This window comes from Telopea speciosissima, chromosome 7 (genome assembly GCF_018873765.1).
Source record: "Telopea speciosissima isolate NSW1024214 ecotype Mountain lineage chromosome 7, Tspe_v1, whole genome shotgun sequence".
Lineage (NCBI taxonomy): Eukaryota > Viridiplantae > Streptophyta > Magnoliopsida > Proteales > Proteaceae > Telopea > Telopea speciosissima.
In genome coordinates, this window is record NC_057922.1 from 22,539,910 (window position 1) to 22,552,360 (window position 12,451).

General features: G+C 38.7%; 1 protein-coding gene and 3 pseudogenes across 1 annotated transcript; 1 reads left to right on the forward strand and 3 right to left on the reverse strand.

Moving 5' to 3' along the window:
- Nucleotides 1-1,007, reverse strand: LOC122668357 (annotated as a pseudogene).
- Nucleotides 1,008-3,447: 2,440 nt separating this feature from the next.
- On the reverse strand, nt 3,448-4,301 carry LOC122668358 (annotated as a pseudogene).
- A 3,083-nt stretch (nt 4,302-7,384) lies between these two features.
- On the reverse strand, nt 7,385-8,160 carry LOC122668359 (glutathione transferase GST 23-like). Its single transcript, XM_043864941.1, has 2 exons — nt 7,852-8,160; nt 7,385-7,759 (listed from the first exon to the last, which is right to left on the reverse strand). Exons 1-2 carry the CDS (start codon nt 8,158-8,160, stop codon nt 7,385-7,387), a joined length of 684 nt encoding a protein of 227 aa, XP_043720876.1.
- A 2,290-nt stretch (nt 8,161-10,450) lies between these two features.
- LOC122668360 lies at nt 10,451-11,541 on the forward strand (annotated as a pseudogene).
- Nucleotides 11,542-12,451: the final 910 nt, after the last annotated feature.

The window sequence follows — 12,451 nt, forward strand, 5'->3', positions numbered from 1 at the left end:
CTAAGGTGAAAATCGTGTTTCCCATTTTCTATCTTTTCTCTTACCCTCTTTCCCTCCCATTTGAGAAATCCTTAGCGAAGCGCAGAGAAGGAACCTATCCTCTCTATCGGTGGGAATCCCATCGTCCTCCAATGGATCATCAAATTCAAAAATTGGGTTTTCAATAGAAATGCCAGAGGTGAAGAGGGTTCCTCTGCAAAGAGGGCATGTTGAGTTTGGCAGGAGCCAATTGTCTATACAGTTGATGTGAAAAGCATGGCGACGTATGGGAAGCAATCTACGTTTGTCTTGTTCTGAAAATTCACAGAGGCAAACAGCACAATCGAAGGGTTCTTTTAGACCCATTTTCTCTTTGTAGGGGAAAACAAGGAGAGCATATATGAAATCTTGATCTAGACCCGAGTCATGGAGATGGAATAACTGTTGTAACTGTCTTTGTAGAGCATCAGAGCCGGACAAATCTAGGTATCTATTAGACTGAGAAGTTGATGAGGAAGATGGTTTCTTTATGAAGAATATAACGAGCAGGTGGAGCAAACCAGATATGAAGAATGAACAGCTAGAATAACTATGATTAAAAGAACAATTGGACTGATTCTTCTACCAGATGACGATGGGGTTCATCCATTCTGATCATTACTACTATGAGGAGATCTGAATGAGGAATATGAAGAAAGAGGAGAAATACCAGGTGGAAAGTTACAATTATCATCTTTTTCCTTGATTTGAGACTGAAACCAAGACATCTAAGGATGAGTAGATGGGAAGGACTAGAGAGTCGTCCTTGTTCTCATCTTTCTAATATAAAAACCAAAACCCCTCAGGGTAAGCTAAGAAAAAGCATACTTTCCTGCCTTTGAGAGAAAACCAACTTAAATTTTGTTTTAATTTGAAGGAACTGAACAGAAAAGATTACCCATCACTCCCACTAAGATAAGACCCAATTCATTCAAGCAAATAGTACTTAAGAAAAGCAAACATTCTTGAGATTTGAGAACAAAGCAGTGGCTGGAGAAAGTGTTTCTATGCTAAAAAAATGAAATCCAATTCAGGTCTCTCCTTCCCCTTCCCCCTTCTCCCCCTTCCCTGCTGAGAGGCTTCTGCAATTAATCCAGATTCTTCTTCTTAAGTCTGTCTTTGTTTTACCTCATGCTTGTGGCAGCCAGCTTAGTCGATTCATTGCAAAAAATTACAAGGATTACAAAATTGCTCGAGTGAAAAAGTTTCTTACATGTAATGATCATCCTCACAATGCTGAACCCGATTTATAGATTGGTTTGTGTGCTGAATCTTTTCAGGATAATGTTCAAAGAAGTAATGCGTAAGATAGATCAGAGAAAACCATTGAACGCAGATCAAAGAAAACCATTGAATGTAGTAGATCCACACAATTACATAATATGTTGTACCAATGTTTAAACCCAAAATTGAACATCTTGTTCCAGGGAGCCCTAAACTTTGCAAATAATGCAACAGACAACATGGATAAAGGTGGGTAATAAGGGATCAACCAGCTGAGGATTCAATATTACTGATGTAGTAACTCAAGGACAGAGTAGGGTCTGCTGAATCATATTTTACAGAGCATCTTGTACAATGATACATATGGAGAATACAAGGTATCCAATCTGGCTGCAGGGTACTTGAGATAGATCAAAGAAAACCATTGAACACAGTGGATCAAAGTTAACTATTCTTGGGTATTAAACACTTGATAGTGGATCCATTACATGCAATAAGATTGATCAAACAGATTACTTCAAAATAATGGAGAAAGGGGGGAAAAGCTACAGACAACAAAAATGAAAGTAAAAATTGTTCTTGAGTCCTGGTGGACTCGAACCACCATCCCATGGGTTTAATCCCACGTGCTCTTCCATTTGAGCTAAAGACTCACCTACCTAAATAAACCGTGTTAACAAAGGTATATAATAAAAATTTAATGGATCACAAATAATGGATGGATTCAAATAACAAAAAAATGAAAAACAAATCCAATTCCAACAGTGCAATTGAATCATAGGTTCCATCATAAGCAAGAAACAAATCCAATTCTACTAGTTCAATGTTTTACCCAAATAATGAAGGAGAATACTAATAATCTAATGTCATTTTGTTATTCGAAAAATGATATACAGGACACATCTGAGGTGCTGATTTTTTAAAAAAAATCAAAATCTGAGGAGCAATTTGTTTCTCAACTAAAAACAATTCTCCATTTGTTTTCAGATGTATATGTTACATGGTTTTAGCTGGAAACAAATGAAACCAAAACAAAAAATTGATCAGCTTGTGAGGTAGATTCTGTTGGCGTATTTGCATAACCCCAAAATGTTTTGATGCATGAAGTGTAGATGTAATCGATACTCAAATCTAGCCATTGCACATTATAGCTCAATAATCGATCTCATTTTTCTTGTCAAACTTGATGGTCTAGGAAAATGTGAAAATGGAAAAGAACTAGCAAAAGCAAAAACACCCTACTCAATAATCGATCTCTGTGAATGAACTCAAGAAGACATACGTACACAATTTCCTTCTCCTTCTCTGCCAAGGGAAAACGAGAAAACTCATACCTCAAAACAAACTCAGACGTTCTCCTTCTCCTCCCTCTCTGCTACAACTGGTTTTCTTGCTTAGGGTTTGTGAAATGGGAGGGACATACGGAAAGAGAATCCGATCAAACAAGAAGATGAGAAATCTGCTACAACTAGTTTTCTCGCTTAGGGTTTGTAAAGAGCAGAAGGGTCGTCTAGAACACAGAGAGAATGAGGGAGGCGCGAGAGAGTATTTCCAGGGTGAGTGAGAGAGGAGATCGAGATTTAGGATAGGGCGAGTACACCGGAAAGCAGCAACAACAGGGTGAGAGAGAAGATGTCGCCGTCGCTACTGAGGAGTTGTGAGAGGGATGAGGGAGAGAGGGAGGGATTTGAGAGAGGTTCTGCTGGGAATTTTTGTTCGATTTGAAACCCTAGGCAGATGAGTGAAATGGGTTTAGTTTGAGGGAAATAAGTTCGGTTTGGTTTGTTTTGAACCGGTCGGGTGAAGTTGGTTTGGGGTTTAAGGTGGTTCAAATAGATCTCATCTGGATTTCAAAATAATTTGAATTTTTTAATTAACAGCCCTTGGATGGTTTTTAGGCCAGGTGGCATGCTAGGAGCTCACGGAAGTAGGATGGAAGTAGAGCTTTGGAAGTAGAGGATGTGGATCCTCTTCAACTCAATCCCATTCCCAACTCCTTATCTCTCCTCACGGCCGCCTTTTCACTGCAACTCCTTCCCACCCACCCACCCCCCCCCTTCCTGGCTCTTCAATGGAGGCCACCAATGAAAAGACACATGAACTTATCTACTCGTGCACCAATCGATTTATCAGAAATTCTACTCTTCAATTATTGTTCTTTATGGTAGAAATAACACAAAACAAAGAGCTCTCCATGAGAAGTCTCTATAAAATAAAGCTGATGAGGAGGGCTTATTCGCTAATAAACATCTGTCTTCGGCTCTTGAAACGGGGCAACATCTTGCCACGATCAGGGAGGTTGTCGTTGATCACAGGGAGTGACGAGAAATTCTGAGCCCATGCATACAGGCGAGGGAGGCTATGTTCCTCCACCAACTTCACTCCTGCAACCTCTTCCAGCACTCCCATCCAATAACCAATCCACCCCAACTCCAAGTCCGTCATTCCAAGAGCATCACCACTGAAAAATTTCTTCTCTCCAAGCCCATATTCTTCTAATGTTTTCAGGACTTCCAAGCATTCCTTTATTGCCTTCTCCTGTTGTTCCCCAACTGTTCGAAAAAATGCAAATAACGCCGAGCTCTGCATTTAGAAACAATAATCAGAACATCAAAGCTATAGCTACTGTGAAATCAAGAATTGATCGAATAAAATCAAATTAATTACCTTGTCCTCTCCAAATTTGATCCAGAAACGAGCTATGGCTCTCTCATAAGGATCTTGGGGAAGCAATGGATTCTCCGGCCATGTCTCTTCGATGTATTCAAGAATTATGGTGGATTCCGCGATTGGTTTTCCCTTATGAATAAGAACTGGGATCTTCTTGTGAATTGGGTTGGACTTGAGGAGTAATTCGCTCTTGTTGAAGATGTCCTCTTCTATGTATTCAAATGGTACTCCCTTAATTTTGAGAGCCCAGATGACTCTCCAAACAAATGGGCTGCCATAGGTTCCAAGTAGCTTCACTTCTTCCATTCTCAGAGATCAGATCCGCAGATAAGGTTAAGACTCTTTTAAGTTTGGAGTTCATTTATATATTTCGAATCGTGGCTTCTTGCTTGGGAAATAAGGTTCGAATCTTGGAGGTCAAGAAAGGGGAACGAGGCAGACTTTTTAGTTCACTACACGCACCGTCAAGTTAAGCCAACTTATTTTGACTATGTAAACCTCTCCACTAGTCATTTGATCACGAAAATTTAAAAAATAAATAAAGGGAAAAAGGTCGCGCCACGAACCCATAATTTCTTTAAACGCAGCGTTAGACGCAACGGATCAATATGAACCGTTGATTTTAATCCAAAATCATATGTACTGTGCCTATTGCCCAATATGTGAACCCATAACCTGTTAACACTTTTTCCTTAACCGGTCGGAGAAGCAGACAATAAAAAAAAATTAAAAAAAAAAAAAAAAAAAACCTCATCGAACATCAAAGGGTCTTCTTCTCGGCTGGTGGTGGGGAAAACCTTCTTTCATTTGTGAGGAATACCCCATTTGAGATCCAACATCGTTCCGGAGAATCTTTGCCATATTCCGATCAATTGAGAGAAAATCTAACTTGTACTTTGTACAACCAGAGACACATGAAGGAAGAAAAAAATTGAGTAATGGTAGATTGGCTTTGAATTGTTAGTCTTCTTCTTCTTTATTAATGGTAGATTTATTTTTGTGGTTGAGGGTAAGGAATTTTAAACAGGTTCAGGATTTGCAAACCCAAATCCTACAAGGACTGATGTATGAGTATGACCATGGAAACATAAGGGCTGACTAAAATTTTTCTTGAAAACCAGCTATTTTTTAAGACTATTGTCAGAGACCTCAATCAATGATGTGTTGAACAATATTGTTCTTCGTGGAAAGTTAAGAAATTTATTTTTTTCCTTTTTGGGGGTGCGAGACTTCAGAAGATTAGAAACACAGAGTCTTTAGAATCCAAAGAATCCAACTGAGAAATCCCCAAATCAAGAACTTGAATCCAACGGAGTCATCTAGTATAGGTACCTCATGTAAGCGGAGATGACTGTTGCTCTTTCAACCCTCTTCACGCCTTCCCTCTTCCCTACTCCTCCCCTAACCCCTCACCCCCATCCCCTTTTTCCCCATCCCAGTCCCTACCCATGCTTTGTTTTTTCATCCCACCTCAGTAGAATTCCACTTTTCTCTTTAGGATACTAGGGTTTATTGCAGAGTTCGTGGTTTTAACCTAATGTTTCCTCTTCCCTACTCCTCCCCTAACCCATCTATTGTCTTGATGATGGAATTGGAAGATCACATAGAACGAATTCTATGGTCTGAGCAACAGAAACTGGAATTAGAAAGAAGAAGAAAAGTTTTTCAAAACTTGTATGTTTTTTTAAATTTTATTGAATACACTTGGGAATCTTGGTACAAGAGGCTAGTTTCAATGATGCACTATTCAAAAAGAAGTTGCAGGAACCATCATTCCGCATTAGGGTTTGAAAAAACTTTCTTCTTCTTCTCAAATCTTCGACGATTTCAATGGTTCCTCTTCTTCATTTGTTGTCGTCAGCGTTGCCACATGAGCTTTTCTTTTCTTTTCTTGGCTGATACCAAGAAACGCTATTTATTGTGTCCATAGACGATCTGCAGAACACATATGGCACTTCTTCTCCATCTCCTTCTCCGTCTCTGGCAGGTTTATCGTCGGAGATAGCCTGTTCATAACCGGAGAAGAAAGTAATTTTCATTTCTACATTTCAGTTGTTTTCATAACCGGAGATAGGACGTGGTACCGGTAACCTTAGGAGAATCCGGTACAATTAATACCAATGGTTAAGATTGCAGTCACAAGAATCAGCAGCTAACATTGATCTGTTGCGTTTAAGTAAAATAAGGGTCGCGCTACGACCAGTCACTCATAAATAAATAATAAAGAAGGGTCTCCAAATACCACATGTAAAGCACTCCTCCGCCATTAACTTTGTCTTTGAGCTACTCTCTAATTAGTAAGGGTTGGTCACGTAATTTTTAAAGTAAATAAATAGTAAAGAAGGGTCTCTGAAAACCACATGTAAAGCACTCCTCCGCCATTAACTTTGTCTTTGAGCTACTCTCTAATTAGTAAGGGTGTGAGTCAATTTGGATTCAAAATAGAAAATAGGCATTTAAAATTGGGTCGAACCAAATCGAAGAAGAACTGGTTCGATTGTGATTTTAAAGGAAATTAATCTTTTCTTGGTTTATTTATGTTTCGATTTCAAGGGTGAAACCGTTATATTAAAATCGAACCGAATAAGATCACAAAGTGAGATTATAACAAATAAAATGGTAACAAATAATGAAAACATATTTTTTTGGAAAAATTACAAGATTAGACAAAATCAAGTTTAATCAACAAAATACACTATTTTGAGTTGGCTTTACAAAATTACTCAAACAGTGTTCATCCCTCATCTAAGGAAATTTTTGACAGTTTTACACTTCTACCCCTACCTCCCCTACTCCATTCAAGCTCTTTTGAGACACCCGCTTCTTTTTCTTGCCACCCTACCAGCCATGCCCTTGCTCTCACCAACAACAAAATCCATCTGAAATAAAATCCAAATATTTAATAATAAAAAATTAAGTAAATATGATTTTGATAGTTTTTTAAGATTCAATAGGTTCTAGAATATGATGAAAAGAGATTCATGATCTAAGAGATATGGATTGAGAGTGACTTGTATCTGCTAAGGGGAGGAAGGTCCGAGTTACACAAGGCAGAGATGTAAACGGATGATCAAAATTTTGAATCTGATTCGTATCCGAATAAGTTTAGAGGTATCCGTATTCAACCAGGGAATATCCGGTTCCGATTACATTCGATCCGTATCCGATCCAAATCCAATCCGTTTACATCCCTCCTCACGATGGACTTTTTTTAAAAAAAAAATAAAGAAACTATATGGAAAAGTTATCCTTCAGCGTTGAAACCAAATAATGTGAATTTATAATTGGTTGGAATGACAAAAGAAATGAGCTCAGAAATATCATTATTGATAGGGAATAGGGATTAGTTAAAATAAATTGACTTGACTTTAATGCTCAATGGAATCAACCAAGTCTGTCTCTTTACCACCAATATTTTGTAGAAATAACACACAACAAAGGGCTCTCCGTGAGAAGTCTCCATAAAATAAAGCTAAAGCTGATAAGGAGGGGTTATTCGGTCATAAACATCTCTCTTTAATTTGCTCTTCAAAAGGGACAACATCTTGCCACGATCAGGGAGGTTGTCCTTGATCACAGGGAGTGACGAGAAATTCTGAGCCCATGCATACAGGCGAGGGAGGCTATGTTCCTCCACCAACTTCACCCCTGCAACCTCTTCCAGCACTCCCATAAAAAAAACAATCCACCCCCACTCCAAATCCGTCATTCCAACTGCATCACCATTGAAAAATTTCTTCTCTCCAAGCCCATATTCTTCTAATGTTTTCAGGACTTCCAAGCATTCCTTTATTGCCTTCTCCTGTTCTTCCCCAACTGTTATAAAATATGTAAATAACGCCAAGATCTGTATATAGAAACAATAATCAGAACATCTATCAAAGCTATAGCTACTGTTAAATCAAGAATTGATAGAACAAAATCAAATTAATTAATTACCTTGTCCTCTCCAAATTTGATCCAGAAACGAGCTTTGGCTCTCTCATAAGGATCTTGGGGCAGCAATGGGTTCTCCGGCCATGTCTCTTCGATGTATTCAAGAATTAGGGTGGATTCTGAGATTGGTTTTCCCTTATGAATAACAACTGGGACCTTCTTGTGAATTGGGTTGGACTTGAGGAGTAATTCGCTCTTGTTGAAGATGTCCTCTTCTATGTATTCAAATGGTACGCCCTTAATTTTGAGAGCCCAGATGACTCTCCAAACATATGGGCTGCCATAGGTTCCAAGTAGCTTTACTTCTTCCATTTTCAGAGATCAGATCCGCAGTTGAGGTTAGAACTCTTTTAAGTTTTGGAGTTCATTAATATAGCTCCAATCGTGGCTTCTTGCTTGGGAATCAAGGTTCGAATCTTTGAAGGTCAAGAAAGGGAAACGAGGCAGACTTGGGTCACTACGTACACTCACGGTCAAGTTAAGCCAACTTATTTTGACTATGTAAAGATCTCCACTATTCATTTGATCACGAAAATTTTAAAAATAAATAAGGGAAATAGTTTTCTATCCGGGAATGTGGCCTAGGACCACACTCTCATGTGTCTATCTCTCTCATAAATAATAAAGATGGGTCTCCAAAAACCACATGTAAAGCACTCCTCTAATCACTTGTTCACGTAATTTTTAAAAGTACATAAATAGTAAAGAAGGGTCTCCAAAAACCACATGTAAAGCACTCCTCCTCCATTAACTTTGTCTTTGAGCTACTCTCTAATTAGTAAGGGTGTGAATCAATTTGGATTCAAAATAGAAATGAGGCATTTAAAATCGGGTCGAACCAAATCAAAGAAGAATTGGTTCGATTATGATTTTAAAGGCAATTAATATTTTCTTGGTTTATTTATTTTTTGATTTCAAGGGTGAAACCGTTATCTTAAAATCAAACCGAATAAGATCACAAAGTGAGATTATAACAAATAAAATGGTGACAAATGATGAAAACATATTTTTTTGGAAAAATTATAAGATTAGACAAAATCAAATTTATTTAACAAAATACACTATTTTGAGTTTGGCTTTACAAAACTACTCAAACAGTGTTCATCCCTCATCTAAGGAAAATTTAGACAGTTTTACACTTCTACCCCTACCTCGCTTCCTCCATTCACGCTCTTTTGAGACACCCGCTTCTTCTTCTTGCCACCCCACCAGCCATGCCCTTGCTCTCACACTCCCCCACCCCATGTTGCACCCCAATACACCCCACCCCCCCTCTACCCCCATTTTCTTCTTCTTCCCCCTGCCACCCCATCCATCCCTACCCCCTACTGCTTTTTCTTCTTCTTCCTACAATCCCACTCCCTTGTAATTCCGCCCCCACCCCTGCAACCTCCCCAATACGTACTGTCTTGTTTCTCAACATCGCCCCCTCCTCTTCTTTTTCTTGTGACTGCAAATCCCACCCGCCATTTCTTCTACTTTGTCTACTTCCTGTTACCCGATCGCATGGCTCTGGCTCTTGCATCCAAACACAAGAGCAAGCGAAAGTACCACCCTATTCCTAATGAAATAAAAAATTACATATGTGTGAGCTCTCATTGGCCCCCGCTCTGGTACAAGCACTACATGACTAGACATCGATCTCTTCCCCTCATGGGTTGGAGTTCTCTGTTCGAGGGTTTGGCTAAGAATCTCCCAACAAACAAAGTCGTAGCCGTTGGATCATGAGACATTTTTTATTTAATAATATTAAAATAATGGCAAAGGCTGGTGCGTATATTTTTCATTGTATAAATCGATACAGATTAATTATATGTCAAATTTCAAAGCCAAACCCAATTGTATGATCCACAATGTTATAGATCTTTTTACTAGTACAAATGTTAATCAAAATTGACTTACTTGTGCTAGAAGAATGTGCAATGGTCTTGCGTTAGAATATAGAAGATGAGTCAAAGATAATATGGACACTCTATTCACAAAGCCTGAGCACCAAGTAACCCAAAATGTGGTAGATAAAAGTGGCCAAAGATACCTACCTAGGGTGGAAATTACATCTTTGTGTTGTCTTGTTTTTCTACCATGGTGAAGAGAGAATTATCGCTTCACTGATGGGTTTTGACACTTGAAGGGGACTTTTCAAACTTTAAACATTAAATAAAGAAAACCATCAACTAGGGATGGGATCGATGACATAAGGAATGAGTTCAGAAATATCCGTTCGCTGTCAACTTGCTTGTAGTCAAAGGTCAAATTTTCTTGAGAGATCATTTCTAGGGATTAGGGAGGATTAGTCAAAAGAAGTTGGCTACTCAATTACCCTTTCTTCAACAACCAATTTTTAACAATGCAGATCGTCTATAGTCCAGTTGTCCGTAGCAGCCTGTGTGGCGCAGACTGGACTACACGTGCAATGATCGTTTTATTTCCTGTCCAGTGCTTTGTCCGATTAAGGATAAAACGATCATTACGCACGCAACCCTATCACATCACACAGGGTGCTACAGATAGCTGGGCTGTAGGAGATCTAGATCCAATTTTTAAACTTTATTTCCCAATCAAGAAGCCACGATTCTAAGAGTATAAATGAACTCCAAACTTGAAATAATTTTTAAGCCTTACTTTATCTGCCGATCTGATCTGATCTCAAAGAATGGAAGAAGTGAAGCTACTTGGAGTCTATACCAGCCCATTTCTATGGAGAGTCATCTGGGCTCTCAAACTGAAAGGTGTACCATTTGAATACATAGAGGAAGACCTCTCCAACAAGAGCGAATTGCTCCTCAAGTCCAACCCAATTCACAAGACGATCCCAGTTCTTATTCATAATGGAAAACCAATCGCGGAATCCACCATAATTCTTGAATACATCGAAGAGACATGGCCGGAGAATCCATTGCTGCCCAAAGATGCTTAATTATGAGAGAGCCATAACTCGTTTCTGGACCAAATTTGGAGAGGACAAGGTGATTTGATTTTACTTACAAATTAATCCATATGGTGTTCAATTCTTTATTATAGTTCGATTTTGGTGTTAACGATTCAATTCAATTCGATTCAGTGCAAGATTTTTAAGGTAAAATTAAAATTGAACCGTTTAATAAACGTACGGTGTTTCAACGTTTTGGTTTTAAATGGGTTTAAATATTTCTATTAGGTTTTTTAAATTCAAACGGCTTCTTTCTCTTGTAATTTCTTATTAGGAAGTGCATCAATCACCCTTTTAGCAAAATTAACTTAAGTGTATAGCATTTAGGTCACATCAACCAACAATTAACCCTTAATTCTCATTATTGTTTCTACATGCAGGGCTCGATGTGCTTTGGATTCTTCCGAACCGTTGGGGAAGAACAGGAGAAAGCAATAAAGGAATGCTTGGAAGCCCTGAAAACCTTAGAAGAACATGGGCTTGGAGAGAAGAAATTTTTCAATGGTGATACCATTGGATTGACAGACTTGGCCTTTGGGTGGATTGGTTATTGGATGGGAGTGATGGGAGAGGTTGTAGGGGTGAAGTTGGTGGAAGAACATAGCTTCCCTCGCCTGCATGCATGGGCAGAGAATTTCATGTCAGTCCCTGTGATCAAGGACAACCTGCCGGATCGTGGCAAGATGTTGGCTTATTACAAGAGCAAAAGAGAGATGTTTATTGGATCTTTTCATAATCATCATCATCATCATCATCATCATTAGCTATTTTCAATTTAACCACACGAAAGAAGCCCTCATCAGTTTAATTTATAGCTAGATATTTCTCATAGAGAACTCTTTAATCTGTTGCTTATGTATAAGAATATGTGTTTTTTCTATTGGTGCACGAGTAGATAAGTCTATATATAAATCCTGTCCATGTACGCTGCCATGTGTCTTTCCATTAACAGTCTCATTGATGAGTAAGGAGGGGGATGGGATGGGGTGGGGTAGTAGGAAGGCGGTGAAGAGGGACGACGAGTTGGGAATGGAATCGGGTTGAAGGGTCTCATCGTTTTTTATGGGGCGCTGTTCTCCGGGCCGCAACGCAAGCTATCCAGTGATGAATCTCAGATTGTCATAGTAACATATAATCTTGAAGTTAAATAACTAGAACAGCAAGCATCGAAAACAAACTGAATCAAGCATCAGAAAAAAACTGTATCAACCCAACTGAAAGTCTTCAGATAGGCAACAACCAAATATCTTCAATACTCTTCAATACTTCAATCTCCCCCTTACGGCAAACTCAACCTTATAACGAAGGATACCCAATGGAAGAAATGGTGGAGAAAATTGAACTTCTATGTTTTGCACCAATGTTCCTACAAGTTCTGCGTTCTGTAATATTTGCAGGTGTATTGTACATAATCCCCTCCTCACATGTAGTAATACACGTGGACAAATAACGGAGATGATGTAAAAGATAGTGCAAAAGTATAAACTTCTAGAATTCTCCAGAGGTGCTATGGGTATGGAAAAAAAAAAAAGGAAGTAATGGCAAGTTAGAGTATACCATAAACTTCCAAAGGGGTTATGGGTAAATGCCAAATGTATGGAATATGAAAGGAATTAGAATTATTGAAATGGAATGGAGTTGGAAAAAGGATGGCATGGCTATAATTTGGTTGAA